Source organism: Cimex lectularius, unplaced genomic scaffold (genome assembly GCF_000648675.2).
Source record: "Cimex lectularius strain Harlan isolate CLEC.00 unplaced genomic scaffold, Clec_2.1 scaffold401, whole genome shotgun sequence".
Lineage (NCBI taxonomy): Eukaryota > Metazoa > Arthropoda > Insecta > Hemiptera > Cimicidae > Cimex > Cimex lectularius.
Window position 1 is genome coordinate 130487 of NW_019394165.1, and position 26437 is coordinate 156923.

The 26437-nt window shown below is 33.8% G+C and overlaps 1 protein-coding gene across 2 annotated transcripts in view; it reads left to right on the forward strand.

Annotated features, from left to right (window-relative positions):
- Positions 1-26437, forward strand: part of LOC106670628 — a 63298-nt gene that overhangs the window by 6238 nt on the left and 30623 nt on the right. For both annotated transcript variants that reach the window (XM_014401151.2, XM_014401142.2), the window contains exons 2-7: positions 6330-6394; positions 6599-6675; positions 15388-15564; positions 23989-24106; positions 24259-24316; positions 24372-24510. In XM_014401151.2, the coding sequence (XP_014256637.1) occupies positions 6330-6394; positions 6599-6675; positions 15388-15564; positions 23989-24106; positions 24259-24316; positions 24372-24510 (634 nt within the window). The remainder of the gene's footprint in view (positions 1-6329; positions 6395-6598; positions 6676-15387; positions 15565-23988; positions 24107-24258; positions 24317-24371; positions 24511-26437) is intronic.

Genomic DNA, 26437 nt, shown 5'->3' on the forward strand with positions numbered 1-26437 from the left:
GGCCAATTTTGGACAGATGTTCTTGGTAAACATTGACGTTTTCCATTCGTCCATTAGCGTACATTATTGGCTTATATTTCAAAATTGAGGGACCCATTTGACGCAAATTTTAATGCTCTTTCATTTTGATACTAATTATTTTTTTGCGAAGGTAAGTTGTTTACGTGTTATAGGCGAAGAATCGTAAAACGCAAACTTTTTTAAATTTCAAATTAACAGTTTTTAACTTCAAATTAACTTTTAAATTTCATATTCATTATTTTTAACTTCAAATTACCTTTTTTTATTTTTCAAATTCACCCTTCATAACTTCAAATTTTCATTCGACCATTAGCGTACATTATTGGCTTATATTTCATAATTGAGGGACCCATTTGACGCAAATTTTAATGCTCTTTCATTTTGATACTAATTATTTTTTTTGCTAAGGTAAGTTGTTTACGAGTTATAGGCGAAGTATTGTAAAACGCAAACTTTTTTAAATTTCAAATTAACAGTTTTTAACTTCAAATTAACTTTTTAAATTTCATATTCACTATTTTTAACTTCAAATTACCTTTTTTAGATTTCAAAATATCCCGTTATAACTTCAAATTAAACGTTTTTAGATTTCAAATTAATCCTTTAAATTAAAATTTAGCTTTTCCCGTTTAATTAACGTTTTTAATTTCTAATTAATTTTTTAAAATTTCAAATTATCAGTTTCAAATTAACTTTTTAAATTTCATATTCACTATTTTTAACTTCAAATTACCTTTTATAGATTTCAAATTAACCATTTATTACTTCCAATTAAACTTTTTTTAGATTTGAAAGTAATCTTTTAACTTAAAATTCAGCTTTTTCCGTTTAATTAACCTTTTTAATTTTTAATTAACTTTTTAAAATGTCAAAATTAACAGGTTTAAATTCAAATTAACTTTTTAAATTTCATATTCACTATTTTTAACTTCAAATTACCTTTTTTAGATTTCAAATTAACCCTTTATAACTTCAAATTAAACTTTATTTAGATTTCAAATTAATCCTTTAACTTAAAATTCAGCTTTTCCCGTTTAATTAACCTTTTTAATTTCTAATTATTTTTTTAAAATTTCAAATTAACGCCTTTTAACTGGAACTTTAATGGACACTTTTGAATTTAAAATTATTCTAATTAACCCTACTTAAATCTTAAATAAACCAGATATGGTATGAAATATAAACATGTAAGTATGTTTATTAATAAATTTTAATTCTTAAATGTTTTCGCTAAAATATGTCGTTTAAGCGTTACACATGAAAAACTGTAAATAAATGAAAAAATATCGTGTTTTTAAACTACCAAATGTGCTGCATACCTCCGGAGATATGATGATATCTCAAATGATGGTTATTACCCGGGCGTAATGTTAATATAAATAAAATATTTATTCAGAAATCGTGAGATGCGGTCTGGTGTGATGTAGGTTTCAGAAAAACATTTTCTTTATCGTGCCAAAACACAAAATAGCAAAATCTCACTGGCACTCTCGACATGACACGCAAGAATGGCACAATTACACGAAAGACAAACACTTTGAGTGAGTAGAAATACCTCGATTGAATACATAAAAAAATATATTTTGCATTGTAAAAATTCACTTTTCCGCATCCAAAATGTAATTGTTATATGTAAACAATGTTTGTAAATCCCAGGCCCTGAAGATGATCTCAATAAAGATCGAAACGTTGGCACGATAAAGAAAATGTTTTTCTGAAACCTACATCACTCGGTCACTAATCACCACACATAAATAAAATATTTAAATGAAACGAAATAAGATTGAGCAATTAAAAGGAGCATGAAACCAGTAACACCGATTAGAGCATTAAATTTAGAAAATACGTTTTTTAACGTATATACATTTCTCATGGATATAGCACGCATTCCGTGATTTATCCTGTTTGATTTTTCAAGGGTCCTATCAAGAATGACATTCAGTCTTTATCAGATGGGGCGCAATATTGTCTCAAATTTGAATAATTATGATAGATCGTATTCATCTGTCGTTTCGAACAAAGCCGGTAAAATATTTCTCATAGGTACAATTGTTTCATTATTTAGATCATGAATTTAAACTCGATACAATTGTTAGCAAATAAAGCCAGGAAGTGGCACTTCGACATGTTTAATTTATTAATATTGATTATGTAAATGAAAAAGCGAATAAATTAATATTATTTACAGATCGAATGTAATGTTTGCTTTTCGAATTTGGTGTCGAATCATAATTACCATTGAATAATAACTCTAATTAAAATATATTTTATTAAACACGATTTTTATATTTCAAAAATAAATCTATTTTTTCAATTACGAACCTCATACAAAAGAAAAGAATTATGAAATCTTAAAAAAAATCCTTACAACCATCAATTCGTTTTTTGCACCAACTAAACTTTCCATCTGTTTTTGCCTGTAAAACCTGAAGGAACGAGTACTGGAATATCGGGGCTCAGGTTGAGCAAAAGCTGATGGAAGAAAAATAAACGGTGAGTGGCCAAGGACTAAAAGGCTTTTTGTAGGACGCCTTATTTTACTTGACTTTCTCCTTTTTCCAGGATAGCCCGCAAGCTTTTTCCTTAAGTTAAAAAACCCAAGTTATAGCTATATAATTTATTTACGTATTTTTAAATTTTGGAGTTTAAACTGTAATTTTTTATTAGAATGATTAATCACAACGGTTTAAAGTCCTTTAATACAGGCCAGTAAAATTGAACGCTAGAAGTCGGTATAATAATTTTAATATGCTCATTCATTAAAAATTAGTAAAATTAGCAGGGTCTCCTAAGGTATGCAACACATTTGGTAGTTTAAAAACACGATATTTTCTCATTTATTTACAGTTTTTCGTCTGTAACGCTTAAACGACATATTTTAGCGAAAACATTTAACAATTAAAATTTATCAATAAACATACTTTACATGTTTATATTTCATACCATATCTGGTTTATTTAAGATTAAAGTAGGATTAATTAGAATAATTTTAAATTCAAAAGTGTCCATTTCAATTAAAAGCGTTAATTTGACATTAAAAAAAATATTTAAAAATTAAAAAGGTTAATTAAACGGGAAAAGTTACATTTTAAGTTAAAGGATTAATTTGAAATCTAAATAAAGTTTAATTTGAAGTTATAAAGGGTTAATTTGAAATCTAAAAAAGGTAATTTGAAGTTAAAAATAGTGAATATGATTTAAAAAAGGCAATTTGAAGTTAAACCTGTTAATTTGACATTTTAGAAAGTTAATTAGAAATTAAAAAGGTTAATTAAACGGTAAAAGCTAAATTTTAAGTTAAAAGATTACTTTCAAATCTAAAAAAAGTTTAATTTAAAGTTATAAAGGGTTAATTTGAAATCTGAAAAAGGTAATTTGAAGTTAAAAATAGTGAATATGAAATTTAAAAAGTTAATTTGAAACTGTTAATTTGAAATTTTAAAAAGTTAATTAGAAATTAAAAAGGTTAATTAAACAGGAAAAGCTCAATTTTAATTTAAAAGATTAATTTGAAATCTAAAAAAGTTTAATTGTTTAATTTGAAGTTTTCAAGTGTTAATTTGACAACTAGAAAAGGTAAATTGAAGTTAAAAATAGTGAATATGAAATTTACAAAGTTAATTTGAAGTTAAAAACTGTTAATTTGAAATTTAAAAACGTTTGCGTTTTACAATACTTCGCCTATAACTCGTAAACAACTTACCTTAGCAAAAAAATAATTAGTATCAAAATGAAAGAGCATTAAAATTTGCGTCAAATGGGTCCCTCAATTATGAAATATAAGCCAATAATGTACGCTAATGGACGAATGAAAATTTGAAGTTTTGAAGGGTTAATTTGAAAACTAGAAAAGGTATTTGAAGTTAAAAATAGTGTATATGAAATTTAAAAAGTTAATTTGAATTTAAAAACTGTTAATTTGAAATTTTAAAAAGTTTGCGTTTTTCAATACTTCGCTTTTAATTCGTAAACAACTTACCTTAGCAAAAAAAATAATTAGTATCAAAATGAAAGAGCATTAACATTTGCGTCAAATGGGTCCCTCAATTATGAAATATAAGCCAATAATGTACGCTAATGGACGAATGGAAAACCTCAATGTTTACCAACTACCACTGTCCAAAATTGGCCTATTCAACAAAAAATATCTATAGAATAGTTTAAATTAACAATTATTGCAGAGTATTTAACTCTCCGTTTATTGCGTCTCTAAACTTTTAAAATTTGTCAATTGTAAGAGTACAAAATCCAAAATTATCATTACGATGGATTTTCTCTGAATTTGTTTTGCATTTTATTTAGTATTATGATAAATCAAGTTAAAATGCATTTAACTTTTACTAGTCGTTTAAAAATTAAAATTTAGCAATAAACTTAGTTTACATGCTAATATTTCGTATCATATCCTGTTTATTTAATATTCAAGGAGGGTTATTAGACGAATTTTAACTTCACTAGTTTCGTGGTCCGCTTGACCAATTGATATCTTTCAATTAATTAAAATGGCAAAAAGGAGGGAAAATTCAAAAGGTGGGGTGAGATGGGAAGTTAGTGTCCGAGCGGATCGAAGTCAAGATAGCTCAAGTGGTAGAGCAGCGGCGTATCTATCCGAAGGTTGTGGGTTCGAATCCCGCTCGTGACATTGACTTTTTTATCGCAACGAAAAACCTTAATTAATTGCAAGATACTAATTTTAAATTTAATAAAGTTCATTTCAAGTTAAAAAGAGTTAATTTAAAAGTTAATTAGAAATTAAAAGGGTTAATTAAACGGAAAAAGCTAAATATTAACTTAAATGGGTTAATTTGAAATCTAAAAAAGGCAATTTCAATTAAAAGAGTAAATATGAAATTAAAAATGTTAATTTGAAGGCAAAAAGCGAGAATATGGAATTTAAAAAGTTAATTTGAAGTTACAAAGGGTTAATTTGAAGTTTACTTTTTACAATATTTCGCCTATAACTCATAAACAACTTATCTTAACACAAAAATAACTAGTATCAAAATGAAAGAGCATTAAAATTTCGGGTCGAATGGGTACCTCGACTATGAAATTTAAGCCTTACAGTAATGCAAGCGTAATGGGCGGTTGAAAAAGTCAATGTTTACAGACTTGGAAGAAATTTTCAGCAGTTGACTTTTCATACGTCGCGAACTCTGAAATGGCTCGTTCAAACAAAAACATCAATAAAATTTATAGTTTGATAGTTACGCATCATCTTGGTCTGTCAATATTAGTCAGACCCATTTCTGCATTTTGCCGTCTTCAGTGTTTGGGTGATTTCTGTTGAGTCCCATCGTCTGAAGATGGCGAAATGCCGAAACGCGTCTGTCTGACAAAAATCAGCGAGTATAGCCGGACCAAGTTGATAGGTAACTAACAATCTATAGACCATCATCCCGCAGACCACAGGAGGAAATCTCAAAATCTATAGAATTGTTTGAATGAAAATAGTTTAATTTTGCGTGTTGTTTGGCATTTAATTCTGTCATTGTGCCATTAAACTTTTTAAATTTTGTCAATTTTAAGATTATATACGAGGAAAAATTTACATTGCATGGGATTTTTATGGGTCGTTCGTTCTGCATGTTTATGATGTTTATGATTTTGTTCAGCATGATGATAAATCAAATTCAAATGCATTTAAAATGTATTAGTCGTTTAACAATCAAAATTAACAATAAAATAAATTCTACCGTTAATTCTCTATTTTTGGTGGTCCGCTTGACCAATTAATATTTTTCAATTAATTAAGGTTTTTAGTTGGGATAAAAAAGTCAGTGTCACGAGCGGGATTCGAAGCCGCGATCTTCGGCTAGATACGCCGCTGCTCTACCACTTGAGCTATCGTGACCTCGATCCACTCGGGCACTAACTTCCCATTTCAACCCCACCTTTTGAATTTTCCCTCCTTTTTGCCATTTTTCAAATGACGTGTAATCTCTTTGATTCTCGGCGACAAATGAAATGGCCAATTTTAACTTATTAAATTCACTAGTTTTCGAGGTCGGCTTGACCAATTAATTAAGGTTTTTAGTTCAGATAAAAATCTATCGTTAATTATTTGAAAAATACAAGCTTGGGGGAAAATTGGGAAATAATTGAGAGGACTCATATATAATAAACATTGTAGATATAAACTGAATAGAAATTAAGTTTAAATTATTATTATGCTAAATCATAATTGATTTTTGATTCTTCCTGTCCTGAAAAACCAGATAATTCTACGATACGATTGAAGTTGACTTATTAAAACCAAACACGATCAAATTTCCAAAAAGGATTTTCTAAACTGTTTTTTCTTTCAGATAACAACACGCTGGAAAGAGAACTCGACGAAATATCTAACACAATTGACGCAGTTTTAAAAGAGGTAAAAGCCAGGTTGAAATATCGCTCTGTTGATTAAGAAACAAGTTTAGTGTTGATTCAAATGGAAAAAAGAGAAGACATGTTATTAGAGCCGTCTTGATCAAAAGATACCGTTTATAAGAAACAGGAATTTGAATAATACAATATAAAGCAGGGATCTCATTGTAATTCTCTTCGAGTAACAACCGGTTGTTTTTCGTTAAAGGAAAATTCCGAATTCAGCCCTCTTCAAGAAGGTTACACCATCGAGCCAATTTACTTCCACGCCAATGAGTGTACAGTGTAAGTGAAATTTCTTTACTATTGTCTTATTTGTAAAAAAATTTGTGAACTATAGAAATTAAGTATAAAAAAATCTTTAATTATAATACTTTTAGGCGTGTTTATAGAACCGAAATAATTGAGAAAGTTTGAAATAGCTTTATTTAAGCATTATAGCATCTAAACTTCGGTCTAATGTCGAAAATGCAGTGGAAATGCGACCATTTTTCATTGAGGTCATACCTCAAGATATTATTTTCTTAATTAAGGTTTTTAGTTGAGATAAAAAGTCAGTGTCACGAGCGGGATTCGAACCCACGACCCACCCATCTTCGGCTAGTTACGCCGCTGCTCTACCACTTGAGCTATCATGACCTCCAATCACTCGGACACTAACTTCCCATCTCAACCCCACCTTTTGAATTTTCCCTCCTTTTTGCCATTTTTCAAATTCAAAAGGTGGGGTTGAGATGGGAAGTTAGTGTCAGAGTGGATCGTGGTCACGATAGCTCAAGTGGTAAAGCGGCTGCGTATCTAGCGGAAGGTCATGGGTTCGAATCCCGCTAGTGACACTGACTTTTTTATCTCAACTAAAAACCTTAATTAATTCAAAGATATTACTTGCTCAAGCGGACCACGAAAACTACTGAATATTATTTACTGTTCGCGTATACAAGTTTTGAAAGTCCAGAAAAATGTATCGACTTCTCTGAAACGCCTTATACAATGTTCTAATCTGAACTTAAGTAATCTAAACATTCCGTAATCCGAACTGGAAAAAAATCAATAAAGTAGAGTTTTATAGGAAATAAATGAAATATTATTTGTGGGAAGGAGATAGAAAAAGAGAGGGAAAGAAAGAGAGGGTGAAGGGATGAGGGAGTGTGTATGAGAGAAGAAGAGAAAAGTGTGTGATTTTTATAAATCTGCTGGAAGTAAAACCTTTTTGAATTTACCTAAACTGTATCATGTAATGAGGTTCCATCGCAAAGAAATGCAAAATTTAAAAGAAAAAAGGGGCGAAAGTTCGTGAGTGAGATTAAGTTTAAGACATTAAGTGAGATTAAGTTTAAGGGGGGAGAGAAAGAAAGAGAGTGAGAGAGTTCCCTCCAAAGCACTGCAGCTGAGCTGTACAGCTTATTGTACTTTTACTTTATAAAAAAAAAAGTGAGTGAATAAATGAGTGTGTAAGAGAGTGTTAGAGAACGAGAGTAAGTCAGAGAATAAGAAAATATGAGTGAATCAGTTAGTGCGTAAATCAGAGGGAGTGAGAGAATAAGTAAATGAGTGAGGGAGAAAGTGAGTGAGTGAGTGAGAGAGAATGTGAGTGAGTAATAAAGAGTGCGAGAAAAAGAAAGTGAGAAAGTGAGTGTGAGAGAGCAAGTGAGGGAGTGTGTAAGTGAGAGAGTAAAAGATAGTGAATGAGTGAGTGAGAGAGTGAGTAAGAGAGTGTGAGAGAACGAGAGTAAGTCAGAGAATAAGAAAATATGAGTGAATCAGTTAGTCCGTAAATCAGAGGGAGAGAATAAGTAAATGAGTGAGTGAATGAGAGAGAATGTGAGTGAGTAATAAAGAGTGCGAGAAAAATAAAGTGAGTGTGAGAGAGCAAGTGAGGGAGTGTGTAAGTGAGAGAGTAAAAGATAGTGAATGAATGAGTGAGAGAGTGAGTAAGAGAGTGTGAGAGAACGAGAGTAAGTCAGAGAATAAGAAAATATGAGTGAATGAGTTAGTGCGTAAGTCAGAGGAAGTGAGTGAGAGTTAATAAGTAAATGAGTGAGGGAGAAAGTGAGTGAGTGAGAATGTGAGTAAGTAGTAAAGAGTGTGAGAAAGAGAGAGTGTGTGTGGGAGAGCAAGTGAGTGATTGTGTAAGTGGGAGAGTAATAGATAATGAATGAGTGGGTGAGAGTAAGTAAGTTAGTAAATAAATAAATGAGTGAGAGAGTGAGTAAGAGTGTGTGAGAGAACGAGAATAAGTCAGAGAAAAAGAAAATTTGATTGAATGAGTGCGTAAGTCAGAGAGAGTGAGTGAGAGTGAATAAGTAAATGAGTGAAAAAAGAAAGTGAGTCAGGGAGAGAGAATGTGAGTGAATAAGAAAGAGTGTGAGAAAGAGAGAGTGAGTGTGACAGAGCAAGTGAGTGAGTGGGTAAGTGGGAGAGTATTAGATAGTGATTGAGTGAGTGAGAGTAAGTAAGTTAGTAAGTGAATAAAAGAGTGAGTGAGAGAGTGAGTAAGCGAGTGAGTGAATAAAAGAGTGAGTGAGAGATTGTGAGAGAACGGAAGTAAGTAAGAGAATAAGAAAATATAAATTAATGAGTTAGTGAGTAAGTCTGAGAGCGTGAGTGAGAGTGAATAAGTAATGAGTGAGGGAGAAAGTGAGTGAGTGAGTAAGAGAGGGTGAATGTGAGAGAGCAAGTGAGTGAGTGTGTAAGTGGGAGATTAAGAGATAATGATTGAATGAGTGGGAGTGAGAAAAGAATGAGTGAATAAATGAGTGAGTGAGAGTGAATAAGTAAATGAATGAGGGAGAAATTAAGTGAGTGTGAGAGAGTGTGAGTAAGTAAGGAAGAGTGTGAGAAAGAGAGAGTGAGTGAGAGTGAGTAAGTGAATGATTGAATGAGAGAGAGAGTTTTCTTGTCCCTGTAAGGTTATGGGGACCAATTAAAAAAATATATATCACGGTTTATTACATTACTGTCTGAGACATTTTCATTGCATATTCAATTATCATTTTTACATTAAATTCTGGTTCACACAATTTTTCTCACATTATTCTCAATTAAAAAGCCATGAGCAGTGCCGGAATTCCGTAACCACTAGCATGACAAATACGAGTCGGACCCCCTAACCACTCGACTACTGCGGTCCCTTTATTCATTGGTTATTCATTTCATTTATAAATCATTGACGGTAATAAATCCTATTGATATTTTAATTCGTTCGCCCCTTCTGTAGGTTTATGCAAAGTTCAATTTACATATTTATTATTTTACGTAATAATATCTATGTGGGGGGGGGGACCGCGGTAGACGAGTGGTTAACGCGTCAGACTCTCGGCTGGTAGATCCCGCGGTCTTCGGTTCGATCCCCACCGTCGCCTTTGGACTTTTTCTGACGCCTAAGAGGACCGGTGGCCGCAATTGAAAGAAATTGACACGTCACTCATCAATGGAAGGGGGGGATCAAATCTCATCGACCCTGAATTTGGTCCCAACCCCTTTTTTTTCTGACCTTACTTTATGCATCGGCCAAAGAAATAATTATATGAAACCCGATGAGGCGGAGACGACCAAAGGGGCCAGGAGGATTACCTAAGCGGCCCAAGCCGACGCAGCGGGGACTGGAGGGCTTTATAAAAATCAAGCGCCCCGACAATGACCCCCCACTCGCCCCCCGATCAAAACCGCCTCACCGAACATAGCCTAATCCTCTGATTTAAATTTCAATGCTACATGATACCAGAAAATCAAATATATGAGTATATATATCTATATCATTAGTACCAATTAAAGTGTCCAAGTTGAAAGGCCGTTCAACACTTTTACACCCAGCAATATTCCGTAATAAGTCAGCTCTCTGAACTTCGTACTCGTTGCAGATCAAAATTATGTGTTTGAGATCCTCGACCTATATCGCATGTAGCACAATTAGGGATGGGTCTTAAATTTATTTTGTACAAATACGCTCCACATATACCGTGCCCTGTCCTAAGGCGAGATATAGTGGAGTAGAACGCTTTACTCTTACCCCCGACTGCAAACCAGGGTTGCTTTTGAATGTTGGAAAATATAGCTCGATAATGTTTCCCAGCTTCCGGAGAATTGTACAAGATTTGCCATTTTTCTGAACATATTTTTTTAACGTGATTTTTAAGATCTCCTTTAGTATAGCATATGTCAAGAGTAGCGCCACTTTCGGTAGCAGCCTTGGCCAGCTTATCCACTGTCTCGTTGTGGCAAACCCCCGAATGCCCTTTGACCCAGCATAACGTAATCTTTTTATTATATATTTGGAACAATTCCTGTAGTTTCTTAAGAACCTCGATAATGATATATTCACATTTAGAGTTTAGACTGAAATTTTTAATTTTTTGAATGACGCTTAGACTATCCGTAAAAATGCTGATTTTTTCTGACAAAATATCTGCGGCATATTCTAAAGCCTTGATTATAGCAACGATTTCGGCCGAATAAATAGAAAAAAATTTGGGAGAGAAACTTGTTCATGATGCTTATTTAGGGGATTGAATAAAGCGCATCCTGTTACCATCAATTAGGGAACCATACGTGCAAATCAGTCGAAAATCAGGAAATAACCTACTCACATCAGATAAAAATTCCTTCAGCGCTTGTAAAGTAGGAAACTCGGAATAATCCCTGAACGTGTAACTTCTCTTACAATTGTCTCGTATTCTAGGGTAAAAATAGGAGGTATAATACTTTTATATAGAGAGAATATAAGGGGTCCCAACCCACTTCAAAAATGAGTTTCTTCGATGGAAGAACACCAGCACACCGGGGGCTCAAATTCATCCTTGTGTTGTGAGCTCCCCCCCCCCAAAAAAAAATAACTGTACAGCTGCAGTGCTCAGGAAGGAACTTCTCCAGTTCCTGGTATCCATTGTAAAAAAAATCTATTTTGAAAATTTAACCCCACTGTAGATGGCAAAATGAAGAAGCAGCCTGGCTAAAATCATCAACACTGATTCTACGTTGAACTTGACCGTGAAGTTACATAGGTCAGATTCTGGCCTAATTGGCTTCAGGTCTAAGCACCTATATTCATGTACATTATTTTATCATAAATTTAATTTAATGCTTACATATTATTATATTAGTATATAAACTATTAACGTTTGATTTTTTTTTACATTAAAAATTTATGTTAAACACGTAGAAGTAACGATTCCAATAGGGAAAATTAATATCGTATATAAATCGTCTTAATGCAGGTATTCGTGCTATTGAATTCACTAGGGGGTTTAGAATTTAATCACTACTACATCTTATTATGAAATTCTCTTTGAGGAATTCTTAATAATGCCGAAACCACACCTATCCAAGCAGCGCTATCGTGTCGCGCTGAATTAGTGAACGAAAGTCAAAATTGAAAATGTACAAAATTTGTAGCCAGGAAATAGTTAAAATGGGGGAATAAGGTGTATGTTTGTGTGTGGGAGGTAGAGAGAGAGAGAGAGAGAGAGAGAGAGAGAGAGAGAGAGAGAGAGAGAAAAGAATAGTGAGTGAGTTAAAAGTTTAACTCCATTTCAACGTGACACTTTGCGCACACTCGACAAGTTTTTCCAAGATAGTAACTTAATTGGACTTTTAACTAAAGTTAGACGCAGGAGAAATTGCAACTTAACCGGACCAGAAGTTCATTTCTTGGAATATTTATTTAAACATTTTTAACAATAGAAAATTATTTAACTTATAATAAAATTAAATGAATGAACTGAAAAATCAACGTACTTCCGTTATCGTTCCTTAGGATTAAAAAATTTTCCAAGTTATTTAGTTACTTTACGAACGTCGTACGTTTTTTATGTATTGTTTGTACTATACTCCAAATTTTTACACGAAAAAAATATTAAGAAAACAGCGAAAATATAGTCTTCTACGTTTTTTTTTTTTTTTTTTTTTTTTTTTTNATACCGATTTTCCGACGCCAGGACGTGATATCTTTCAAAATCGATAAAAAGCGAAATTACTCTGAAATGGTTGAGAATCGGACCATGGACAATATGAACTTTTTGTTCATTTTAGGGTGAAGAATCTACTGGAGAAGTTTGTAGCACGAGTAGCAATTCACCCTGTATATCCTAGCTTATCTTGACTTATTTACGTCCGGAACAAAATGCTTGTAAATACGTTTTAAAAATTAAATAGCGTGCATTCATTTTGCTTTTATCGTGTATTTGCCACTTTTTGAAAATATCATTACTGAGATTGTTATTTCACTTTCACACCCTGGTTCCTAATAATGGGGATCGTCGCTGACCAGAAACTTGTTAGCACATGTATTACTGTTGTTTCCGTCCTCATTATCCCGTCCGGGCCACTGTGTTGAGATTCACAATGAATGAAACAGATGGGAAAGAGAAAATAAATAAAAGGACATCCCGGGGGATCCAAAGTTGCCGGAATGAATTACATGGTTCACCGCTTTTTCTAATATACCGTGGCAAAGAACTCATTTCTCTTAATTTAACTAATAAACAATCTTAACAAAATAAAATGTATAATTCACTAGTTTTCGTGGTCCGCTCGAACAATTAATATGTTTCAATTAATTAAGGTTTTTAGTTGAAATAAAAAAGTCTGTGTCACGAGCGGGATTCGAACCCACGACCTACGGCTGGATACGCCGCTGTTCGACCACTTGAGCTATCGTGTCCTCGATCCACTCGGACACTAACTTCCCATCTCAACCTCACCTTTGAATTTTCCCTCCTTTTTGCCATTTTTCAAATGTCGTGTAATCCATTTGATTCTCGGCGACAAATGAAATGGCCACGGAGAACTTTAGTGAAGTATACTTCATTTAGCTTAATAAATTCATTAGTTTCGTGGTCCACTTGACCAATTAATAAATTTCAATTAATTAAGGTTTTTAGCTAAGATAAAAAAGTCAGTGACACGAGCGGGATTCGAGGACACGATCTTCGGCTAGATACGCCACTACTCGACCACTTGAGCTATCGTGACTTCGATCCACTCGGACACTAACTTCCCATCTCAACCCCACCTTTCGAATTTTCCTTCTTTTTGCCATTTTTCAAATGTCGTGTAATCTATTTGATTCTCGGCGACAACTGAAATGGCCACGGAGAGCTTTAGTGAAGTATACTTCATTTAGCTTATTAAATTCACTAGGTTTCGTGGTCCACTTGACCAATTAATAAATTTCAATTAATTTAGGTTCTTAGTTGAGAATAAAAAAAGTCAGTGTCACGAGCGGAAGGAAGGAAGGAAAGGATGAAATTAAGACCGTAAAGGAGAGTGATAAGCTCCGTGCAAGACAACTTGAAAATCTTGACAATTTTACGAAAATTTCCAAAGCTTATTTCCAAAATCTGAAGCAGACCTTGAAATCGTGATTAGGAGTTTTTGGTGAACGTCCAGAAACTCAATCGAAAGTGGGTTTTTTAAATAGATAAAAAAATTAATTGCCAAAGCCCTATATCCATTGGTTTTGGTATTTCACAAAACTTTGCCAAGGGAACTACTCAAAAAAGACAAAAACTTTAAATCTTCGTTGGAGAATTGTAACTTGAGAGGAACTACCATTGTTATCAACGGTCTTTCGTTCCCCTGGGGCACTGGCTCTGGATTGTTGTTTGCGAGCGATACAAGCGTCAATAAGCTCATCGCAGTCTTGGGAATGGATTCTTCTTACATTATTCAGGAGCTTACCAGGGATATCGGAGGTAGCGTATGAGGGATTAACTCGAAGACTGCACACAGCAAATTGACACAAGATGAAGAAGACTTTCGTGAGAATGTAAACGTAAAACGTCTAATGCAAGTGTCAAAGGTACATTGTCCGCTTTAGAGTATAATACAATTAATTAAGGTTTTTAGTTGAGATAAAAAAGTCAGTGTCACGAGCGGGATTCGAACCCACGATCTTCGGCTTGATACGCCGCTGCTCTACCACTTGAGCTATCGTGACCTCGATCCAGTCGGACATCAACTTCCTATCTTAACCCCACCTTTTGAGTTTTCCCTCCGTTTTGCCATTTTTCAAATATCTTGTAATCTATTTGATTCTAGGCGACAAATGAAATTGCCACGGAGAGCTTTAGTGAAGATTACTTCATTTAGCTTATTAAATTCACTAATTTTCGTGGTCCACTTGACCAATTAATAAATTTCAATTAATTAAGGTTTTTAGTTGAGATAAAAAAAGTCAGTGTCACGAGCGAGATTTCAAATTCAAAAAGTGGGGTTGAGATGGGAAGTTAGTGCCCGAGAGGATCGAAGCCACGATAGCTCAAGTGGTAGAGTAGCGGCGTATCTAGTCGAAGGTCGTGGGATCAAATCCCGCTCGTGACACTGACTTTTTTATCTCAACTAGAAACCTTAATTAATTGAAAAATGTTGAAAAAAACCGTTGAGTATTATAATAAACAAAAGTTTAACAAGTGGGTCAGTATTGGCATTTGCATTCAAAACAAACACAAACCGATTTTAAATGTTAAACAAATCAACAAGTGTTTATTGAAGAACAACAGGCTAATCCATACCTAACCGATGAGCTGGCACACGGTAGATAACTCTTCTGTTAGAATGGCTGATTTGCTTAGACGGGGGATTAGGCAAGGATTGAGAAGACAATGGATGCGCTAAGAAACTATTACGCTTTGATTAATCAACATGGCTTTGGCGCACTTTCAGCATCCGCAATAATAATATTAACTAGAATTATAAATAACGCGTTCCCTGTAAGTAAACCCTTGGGAAAAAAATTGATTTATCGATTAGGTGACCCGTATTTATAAGGAAAAAAGGATTCTGTACGAGCACGATTGATCTGTTCCATGATTGATAGGATACTGGATAAGGATTAAATAGCCTGATAACTTTACGAATGACACGAGTCAACATCCGACAATTCTATATTTTCTTCTTTGTCGTATGTTCGATATCCGATTCTAGTTGTCCAATAAAATTTTTAATCTAACTAAAAATTGTTTAAAGTAAACTTCTATTTAATTATTTAAATTAATTTAGGTCTGCGTTTGGCATGAAGATGTATGAAGAGGACGTCAGGATCGTACCAAAGACCAGCTTAACTGAAAGAATAATTTCTTTAAAAGTATGGCCGAAGACGCTTTTGATCGAAGGGAAATTTAAACTGAACAGGATCAACTTGAGAGACCTTTATTCAAAGGCTTCTGGCAGCTTCAGGTATTCCTTTTCTTTTTTTATGTAAAAAATATATGAGATCGGGGCTTCCAAAATTTTTTAGTCAGCGGACCCCTCTCATTCAAGTATTTAAAATTAGATACTTGTAGTGTGTAGTAAATTAAAGTTTTATAAATTAGCCAGTCCAATTCCTAATTAAGTAATGGAGGGGGACATCACTATGAAAACAAACATTTCATTCACATACTTAACTTTATATACAAAATCAGAATAGAATCAATAGTTAGGTAAAACTTGAGACAATTTTAGAAGTAATAATTTGAATATTAATGATTAAATGTGTAGAGATTAGTGACCGTTAATCGATAGTTATTCAGATATCGTGAGATGCGGTCGGGTGTGATGTAGGTTTCAGAAAAACATTTTCATGTGTAAATGCCCAGATTATGTCAGACATAATCATGACACATCTACTAAATACAATCATACCACAACTTCCTTTCACATTACCCTTCCTCACTAAATACGTAGATGATATATTGACAGCAGTTCCCACAGATCAAATTCAAACTACATTAGATACATTTAATAGCTTTCACCCACGCCTACAATTTACACATGAAATCGAAAACAACAAAACAATACCATTTTTAGATACACTTGTAATAAAACAACCAGATGGCACATTAATCACAGATTGGTACCAAAAACCAAGAAACACAGATCGCTACCTCAACTTTAAATCTCACCATCCTCTTCATACAATAATAAACACGGCCAAAGGGTTACTTCACAGAATGATTACCCTGAGCCATGAATCATTTCACCACAAAAACATAAAGATATACAAACAGATCCTCCATAACAATCTCTACCCTAAGCACATAATTAACAGAATAATCAACAACTACAACTCAACACTAACACATTCCACTATTACTAATAATACTACATTAAGCATATCAAATACAAACAAACAAGCATACATTTCCATACCATTTATTCAAGGCCTATCACATAAACTAAACACATTTATCTCGTCGGATAACTTCAAAATAGCTTTCAAAAATTATAAAACAATCCCAACACTTTTTTCCAAAGTTAAAGATCCCACACCAATAACAAATAAATCTGACGTAATCTACAAGATCAACTGTTTAAACTGTCCGGCAACATACATCTCAATATCTAGACAAGAGTGTAAAGCAACATATCTATACTTGCAAAAAACCCAAGCAAAATCCTACAGCACTCGCTACCCACCACTTTGAACACCAACACAATTTTGACTTCAAAAATCCAAAAATATTACATCCAGAACAAAACAAATATAAACGTGTGTAGAGATTAGTGACCGTTAATCGATAGTTATTCAGATATCGTGAGATACGGTCGGGTGTGATGTAGGTTTCAGAAAAACATTTTCTTTATCGTGCCAACGTTTCGATCTTTTATTGAGATCATCTTCAGGGCCTGGGATTTACAAACAATGTTTACATTTAGCAAATACATTTAGGATGTAGAAAAGTGAATTTATACAATGCTAAATATATTTTATATTCAAACAAAGTATTTCTACTCACTCAAAGTGTTTGTTTTCTGTGTAATTGTGCTATCCTTTGTCGTGTGAGATTTTGCTGTTTTGTTTATATATGTTTGGTTTTGAAGGGGTGGGGAAGGAAGTCGGTATATAAAAGACACGCCTTACACAAAATTGTCTTTGTTTTAATGTTTGATAGCTGGTTGTCCGGTTCAGACTGCTTCGGTATTGAGTTAGGGTGGCTGTATAAATAAAAAATCTGGATTCGCATAGGTAAGTTGTGACAAATGGAAGAAGAACTATTGCTTTAGACTTAAAATTGTCCATAATAAACAACCAATACGGATATAGATAACCCACAACTACAGACAGTATGATTCCAGCGGATTCTTCCCACCCATGGTCCCAAAATGCTTCTGGTTTCATTTGGCTCATAGACCGGACGTTAAAACTTCCGCTAACACCTGATAACTATAAAAAAGAATTAACAACTATTAAAACCTTAGCAAAAAACAACGGGTATCTAGAAATAATTATTGATATACAATTAATTAAGGTTTTTAGTTGAGATAAAAAAGTCAATGGCACGAGCGGGATTCGAACCCACGATCTTCGGCTTGATATGCCACTGCTCAACCACTTGAGCCATCGTGACCTCGATCCACTCGGACACCAACTTCCCATTTCAACTACACCTTTGAATTTTCCCTACTTTGACTTTGACTTTTTTATCTCAACTAAAAACTTTAATTAATTGTATGATATTAATTGGTCAAGCGGACCACGAAACTAGTGAATTTATTGATATGTTGTTAGTTAAAAGAATAAAAAAAGTATTTAAACGAATCAACAAAAGGATTCAGCCACCCGACCATAAGTGAACCATTAGGTTTCCGTTGTTTGCCATACATTGGAATTATCGGAAAAAGTTAGTAAAATTTTTAAACGAGAAGGTTTTAGAATAGCTTTTATAAGTACCGGGTCAATAAAAAACATCCTCTCAAAACCTAAAGACAAAGTGGACAACTTGGCTGGGTTTATCAACTCAATTGTAATGATTGTGATATTAAATATATAGGACAAAGTGGTAGGGAAATAAAAACGAGAGTAAAAGAAGTCTTTCCTAAATCGAGCAAATTTTCGGAATTTAAGGACCATCTAAAAGAAACAAAACTTAATTTTAATTCAAATTTAAATACAGCAGTGTTACATAGTTTCAACATAGGGTAAGAACAAGATTGGTTTGAGAAATTTGAAATTAAAAAATGTAAAATTGAACATGGTGATAAATGCATTAATAATTTAACAGATTTTGATCTACCTCCCATTTTAAATATGTACATAANGTGGGAATCGAACCCACGACCGCGGCGTGAGAGTCTCTCATGCTAACCACTCGGCTACCGCGGTCCCCCATTTATCATTTCTTGACCACCTTTCTTATCTTTCCTTCCTGAATATAACTTGGTTTAATTGAACCAAGTAACCCACGGTAAGAAAAATTATAGCTTGTCAGAAGATCTGGAACTTTCCAGACCGTAGGTGATGGAAAGAGGAACTGGATTTCACGTTTGCTGGAACTGTTCGTAGTTTGCGAAGTCTTCTCCCTAACTAATGCTTTGAAATTACATTTTTTTTTTTTTTTTTTTTTTTACCTTGGTATTTTCAATATTCAATTATTTTAAATCACCCCTTAACATTACGCAACAAATACTTGGAAATATAATAAATTTGGTCCAGTGTTTAAAAGATAATGGCACCTAGAGATGAAAGAAATATTGAAGAGTGGAAACCAAAATCTCTATTTTTTTTTAAATTTGTGTGTTTTTAACATTAAACATTGCATAATTTTTTATGTATTTAAATGAGTTATCAGGTTTTCATTATTTTTCGGACTTTATGGGTTTTATTTATGACATTTTTATGGCCTTCAAGTACCTAGTTATTTTACGTTTGTTTACAGTCTTAATAATTAACGGTTGATAATTTTCCCCTCGTTTCGTATTATAATATTTATTTGTGTTATAATTCCCGCTTTCGCACGTTCAATATTGAGCGCCATTAAAAAACCAGCTGCTAATTGGAACGTCGCATTGGCGGGGGTATCAGCGGGTTCAGTTTTACAATTCATGTCGAGAGACGTGCTTGTAGAAGTCCTTCAACCTGATGATGACCTAAGGGGCTCGAAATCCGAATTGTTGCGAAACAACTTAATGTGAGTAGGAACCATTTTTTTAAAAAAGGATTGAACACCGCACTCACTCATCATTTCTACTACTTTTGCTTTTTCAACGAGCTGTTGAAATTTTTTGTTTTCTAGTCGGAGTCAAAAATGGGTATAAGTATCGGACTCGAAATAGTCAGTCCTTCAGGGAGGAGTCTGAAGTAACGTCTGTCAAAATTTCTATTCTCTTGAAGATCGACTGGTTGGCTTTGTAGGTTTGACAACCCATTCGTGTCTTGCAGCATTTTGTCTCGATCTATTAGAACTAGAGCTCAAAGGATATCTCCAAACTTCCAATATGCTGAGATATTTCACCAATTAAACTCGCAACCTCCAGTTTTTCTTTTAAAATACATTCATTCACAATACTCCGGATGACTCGTATTCTTCGGGTAATTGGGGATTTTGGAACAACAATTCCCCAAGGCATGGTCATTGAGATGTCTTAGTTCTTTTTTTGTACACCGAAGTCCGACCACATTGTCCCTACTCTCCAGACTTGGCCCATCTGTCTTTCATTTTTTTTTTTTTTAGTGATATATAATCATATGTGTAATCGGGAGTTTTGTAGTAGCTAACAGCTAGAACATTAGCTAAATTTATTAAGTCTCGAGCCTAAACCTTTATAACAAGGACTGGTAACTCGTTGGGAGAAATTTATAAATGGCAATGGAAACTATTTTCCCGAATAAAATATTTCTAAACTAATTTTAATTGTGACCCTTTAAACCTGCACTTTTCTTGTTAAAAGTTATTATAATGATAGCAATTAAATTGAACATAGGGATTTTCACTTTCGCCAGTTTTGACGGAAAAAAGTCACGATGCGGATTGGTGATTCGATGAGGGCTTTTTAAGGGTTCGGAAAATGACACCTCGAATATAGATCAAAAAAAGCTTCTAACGTTTGTCCTTGGCCTCTATTTTACCTACTCGAATTCCACGTAGGTACACAAAACCAAAACAAATCGCAATATTTTGTACTTTTCGTCTTTTTCCCTCTAAGCCAGTTTACAAACAGTGTCATAAACTGCAATTTCTTGTTTAGTTTCTTTTTGTCATTTTAGAATTGGCAGTTATTGTCCAATTAAATTAATTAATATTTTTAGTTGAGATTAAAAAATAGATTACACGACATTTGAAAAATGGCAAAAAGGAGGGAAAATTCAAAAGGTGGGGTTGAGATGGGAAGTTAGCGTCCGAGTGGATCGAGGTCACGATAGCTCAAGTGGTAGAGTAGCGGCGTATCTAGACGAAGGTCGTGGATTCGAATCCCGCTCGTGACACTGACTTTTTTATCTCAACTAAAAACTTTATTTAATTGCAATATATTAATTGGTAAAGCGGACGAAGAAAACTAGTGAATTCAATAAGATAAAATGAAGTATATCTTCACTAAAGCTCTCCGTGGCAATTTCATTTGTCGCCGAGAATCAAATAGATTACGCGACATTTGAAAAATGGCAAAAAGGAGGGAAAATTGAAAAGGTGGGGTTGAGATGGGAAGTTAGTGCCCGAGGGGATCGAAGTCACGATAGCTCAAGTGGTAGAGTAGCGGTGTATCAAGCCGAAGGTCGTGGGTTCGAATCCCGCCCGTGACACTGACTTTTTTATCTCAACTAAAAACCTTAATTAATTGTAAATAGAAATGTTGATTACGGGTATTAAAACGATAACGAATGAAAACCCGCATGAACCTTGGTAACTAACGATTTTTACTGTTCTTTATTATTACTAAATGCCAATGAAGAAAAAATCTATACTTCAAAATTTCATGGCATCCGATTCGATTAATGACAATTGATATCGAAAAGATCCAATACTGATTGTATTACAGGTTGAATTATTGACGTGTTTTACCTTTTCTGTGTTGCCTAACCAAAGAAATAATATTGCAAATTGAAATATTTTTCGTTATACAATATTGTTAATTTTCATACGGCTGCACAAATTGGTAAACAGATCGCAAATGTATTTACAATGGAAGTACTGGTAAACATTGGCAGAAGGGATTTTCCAATTTAAAAAAGTGGAAATGCCATTATACAAATTGGCTTGTAATAAAAGAGAATTGACAATATATAAATATTTAAACATTATGTCATAGACGACGTTTGGATAAATGTATTTTACTACCGACTAACTGTCAGAAACTCGATATTGAAATTTCCTAAAAAATAAAATAACTTCCGGTCGAGTTTCATATTTCATCTATAAGATTTAAGATATTTTCAAGCTATATTATGTGATTAAGCTGTTTAAATAATGAGGAATTAATTAAGAAGAGAGCGTTACATTATTTACTGTAATAATAATAATTGTTTTGTAAAATAAGGTAAAATTATGTAACTTAAAATTACACTACTATGCTTTACTTAATGTATTAAAAACATAATTAAAAATCAAAGTTCATTGAAAAATATTGTACATAAAAAAGCGACCGTGAACTGGATCAGCAGTGAAGCTATCACGTATCAAGAACACAGGCGATAGGTGGCCCTAGGTGAGGATTTAACCCGATTAAGGATAGGCCATGCGAGGTTGACACACAGACGCTTACTTTTAAGACAAAGCCAGCCTACGTGACCGGCATGTAGAGAAAGATTACTCGATGTGTCCCACTTAATTAACCTAAGAGAATTGTTCTTCAGAACGGCAGCGTGTGGGTGTTGAGAGTGAATGGGTATTGCGAGGTGTTCTATGGCGGAATATTTTAAAATCCAGGAATAATGGGGGAATCCTATTAATGAAGAAGACGAAAATTTTTCTTTAGGCAGTCATACAGAAAATATTGATTATTTTAATTTTTTTACTAGCAACCTAATAAATACATTCAATTAATTAAGGTATTTAGTTGAGATAAAAAAGTCAGTGTCACGAGTGGGATTGGAACCCACGACCTTCGGCTAAATACGCCGCTGCTCTACCACTTGAGCTATCGTCACTTCGATCCACTCGGACACTAACTTCCCATCTCAACCCCACCTTTTGAATTTTCCCTCCTTTTTGCCATTTTTCAAATATCGTGAAATCTATTTGATTCTCGGCGACAAATGAAATGGCCACGGAGGGCTTTAGTGAAGATATACATCATTTTATCTTATTAAATTCACTAGTTTCGTGGTCCATTTGACCAATTAATAAATTTCAATTAATTAAGGGTTTTAGTTGAGATAAAAAAAGTCAGTGTCACGTGCGGGATTCGAACCCACGATCTTCGGGTAGATACGCCGCTGCTCTACCACTTGAGCTATCGTGACTTCGATCCACTCGGACACTAACTTTCCATCTCAACCCCACCTTTCGAATTTTCCCTCCTTTTTGCCATTTTTCAAATGTCGTGTCATCCATTTGATTCTCGTCGACAAATGAAATTGCCACGGAGAGCTTTAGTGAAGATATACTTCATTTTATCTTATTAAATTCACTAGTTTTCGTGGTCCGCTTGACCAATTAATATGTTTCAATCAAATAAGGTTTTTATTTGAGATAAAAAAGTCAGTGTCACGAGCGGGATTCGAACCCACGACCTTCGGCGTAATACGCCGCTACTCTACCACTTCAGCTATCGTGACTTCAATCCACTCGGGCACTGAATCTAATAAATACAATTTAGCAAAACTGTGACGGTGAAGGGGACAATGGCTAAAATATAAACAATTTTAGAGGTATATTTTTTAAATACATTTCTCGCTATATATATTTTTTTTAAATCAAAATACAATGTAATAGTGATACAATATAATAAAATTTATCAAACCACCTTCAAAAAATGAAAGTTTTGTCGGAGACTGCCAATATTATTTTTACGATATGTTCAGACAGATTAAATTTAACAAGGAAACTTTGTCCCTTGCACAAATATTCCGTCTGCGAATTGTCTTGAAGATGGGAAAAATCGTATGTACTATAAAAACATATTCCATCGCATTTCACGTTGCAATATAATGGTTATTTTCTTATCAATTTGATTTTTGTTGAAAAGAATATGACCTAAGACAATTAAAAAACACGAAGAAAAGCTTATTGCTTTTAAGTGAACACTGAGAGAAGTAAACAGGTAATTTTAAAACTTAACTAACCGTATCTAAGACTTTTTTAAATATTTGCACATTTGTACTTCTAATGGCATTTTAAAGTAAACTAATTAAAAGTAGAAGTCACGTTTTATGAATTGTGTTGTTAAACAAGATCGTCAAACAATTTTTATTGATATTTACTTCATTTTACCATCAAAATTTAGGTATTCCTGGATTTTTTGTTTAACACGTTGTGATCCTTTCACATATTGTGTGCATGGATTCTGTAGAAATCGGGCATTTTTAAATATTCCATGATATTTCTAAATAAACAATATACTAAATTAAATATTGATTTTGTAATATTTTTGGTCAAAATTGTTGTAATATTAGGGATGATTTATCGCTATCTAGAATTGCAATGGTTGTTATAAATTAAAAAAGAAGGATATGTCTTAAAAACATTTACGTTCAGTCCCATAACAATAAAATAAATAATATACCAAGGATTGAATGGCACCTTAGGGTGTACTTAGAAATGGAGAAAAAGGCCGTAATTTATTTGCATAGCTTCTGAACATAAAAGACTACAGAAATTTCCCGTATTTTTTATTTCATTTTAACCTTAATTTTATATATATATTATATAATTTTTGTACAATTTGTTTTTTCTTCTGTTCCAGAATAATAATAACCGGGTTGAAGTGCGAAGGTACAGCGGCTATAGTGACAGGATCAAGCCCTTCCATCGAATGGCTCCAGCTCTTCTGCGATCACAAAGGAAAAACCACAAACACTCAGGTCTATTGTTTTATTGTTTGCTAACTTTACTGCGGAAAGAAAACAACCGGGAAAAATTTTGAACCACTTAAAACTTCACCCACGATCGATTTGTTTTTGGTTTTTTTGAAATAATTATGATGATCGTTCACAAAGTACCTTGTGTTTTTCAGACGTTTCCAGATTTCGTAAGAGGGCCTTTTGTCGAAAGATACATGGATTTCTATTTTGGTAATGCTGTTCAAAAAAGCGTTGTGAAAATGTTAAGGTTTGATTGTATGAACAGGGACGGACGTCAACAAACAACTAGAACGGAACATCGACGATCGTCTGGAAGACTCTGCTAAATTGTGGCTGACAAAGCGATTAGGGAGGATGTCGATGATAATCAGGCAAAACGCCAAGATAAGAAGCCAAGCTTACAAGTAAGTAACTCGCGGTAAATCAAGAGAAGAGAATTAGTTTTGGTTTATCGGTGGTACTTAAAGTTTTTATCTTTTATTTTCTCATACTGACAATGAGACTCCAAAAAAAGTGAAAAATGTATTTATTTTGTAGTGGTAGTCTAGTTGAATTGAGTTGAATAAATATATTTTAAAAAAATAGTTTTATACTTCAAAAACACACAGCAACAGTATACAATATAACTTCATTAGTTTTCGTGGTCCGTTGACCAATTAATATCTTTCAATTAATTATGGTTTTTCGTTGAGATAAAAATGGCAAAAAGGATGGAAAATTCAAAAAGGTGGGGTTGAGTTGGGAAGTTAGTGTCCGAGTGGATTGAAGTCACCATAGCTCAAGTGGCAGAGCAGCGGCGTATTAAGCCGAAGGTCGTGGGTTCGAATCCCGCTCCTGTCACTAATTGTTATCTCTACGAAGATCTTACATAAAAAGAATAATTAACTAAAATAATTAAAATGGTCAATTAGACGACTAAGTATACAATGGATTAAGATTAATATTGAACTAGAAGTAAAACACTCAGTTCTTCAATTATTTTTTCAGATAATTCAAATTAAAAATTTAATACATCGAGTACAGAAATTTATTCAATGATAGCAATCCTAAACTATCACTTAATCACTGGCTCTCTATGAGAGCAACTCACGGGCATACTGCTTTTTTGGAAATCGAGGAGATAGATGAGAAAAGATAAGGAGGAAAATAGCTATAACTTGGAATTAAAGTGGGATTGCAGGTTAGTGTGGAAATTTTTGTAGGTGGATTTTACAAGTTCATTTAAAAAGTGAACATTTAGGTCGCTATGGACGTACAGTTAGAATATTAGAACGGGGAGTTGACGATGGTCTAAGGATTCGTGACTGCAAGGATTCGGCAGAAATTGTAAAGTCTAAAACGGAAGGTTCCTAGTTCCTGTACCCTATGTCCATAGTGGTTTCTATATTGAGTTGTGTATTAGTATTTTGTTGTATTGGGAGAGTTTTGAGCTGTTATTGGGTTGGGATCGTCGGTTCCATCCTTTTGAATCATGTATCATAATTCATTAGATTCGTGGTCCGCTTGACCAATTAATATCTTTCAATTAATTAAAGTTTTTAGTTGAGATAAAAAAGTCAGTGTCACGAGCGTGATTCGAACCCCGATCTTCGGCTAGATACGGCGAAAATCGGCAAAAAATGGAAAATGGCGAAAAGGAGAGAAAATTCAAAAGGTGGGGTTGAGATGGGAAGTTAGTGTCCTAGTCGATCGAGGTCACGATAGCTCAAGTGGCTGAGTAGCAGCGTAGCAAGCTTAAGGTCGAGGGTTCGAATCCCGCTCGTGCCACTGACTTTTTATCTCAACTAAAAACCTTATTTAATTGAAATATATTAATTGGTCAAGCGGACGACGAAAACTAGTGAATTTAATAAGATAAAATGAAGTATATCTTCACTAAAGCTCTCCGTGGCAATTTCATTTGTCGCCGAGAATCAAATAGATTACACGACATTTGAAAAATGGCAAAAAGGAGGGAAAATTCAAAAGGTGGGGTTGAGATGGGAAGTTAGTGTCCGAGTGGATTGAGATCACGATAGCTCAAGTGGTAGAGCAGCGGCGTATCTTGCCGAAGATCGTGGATTCGAATCCCGATCATTACACTGACTTTTTTATTTCAACTAAAAACCTTAATTAATTGAAAATTATTAATTATAGTTGCATTCTTCTGATTGAGTAGATATATTTCTTGAGTCTTTTCGTTCTAATTGGCCTCATCTCTGACTCATCTTTTTGTACTTGTATTTTGAATCTTGATAACTAATTGTATCGGAAATATTTATCACTACATCCTTAGATGTTGTTTTGATTCACCTGGCGATTATAAAAAGTGACTTACAGGGCCTTTGTGCT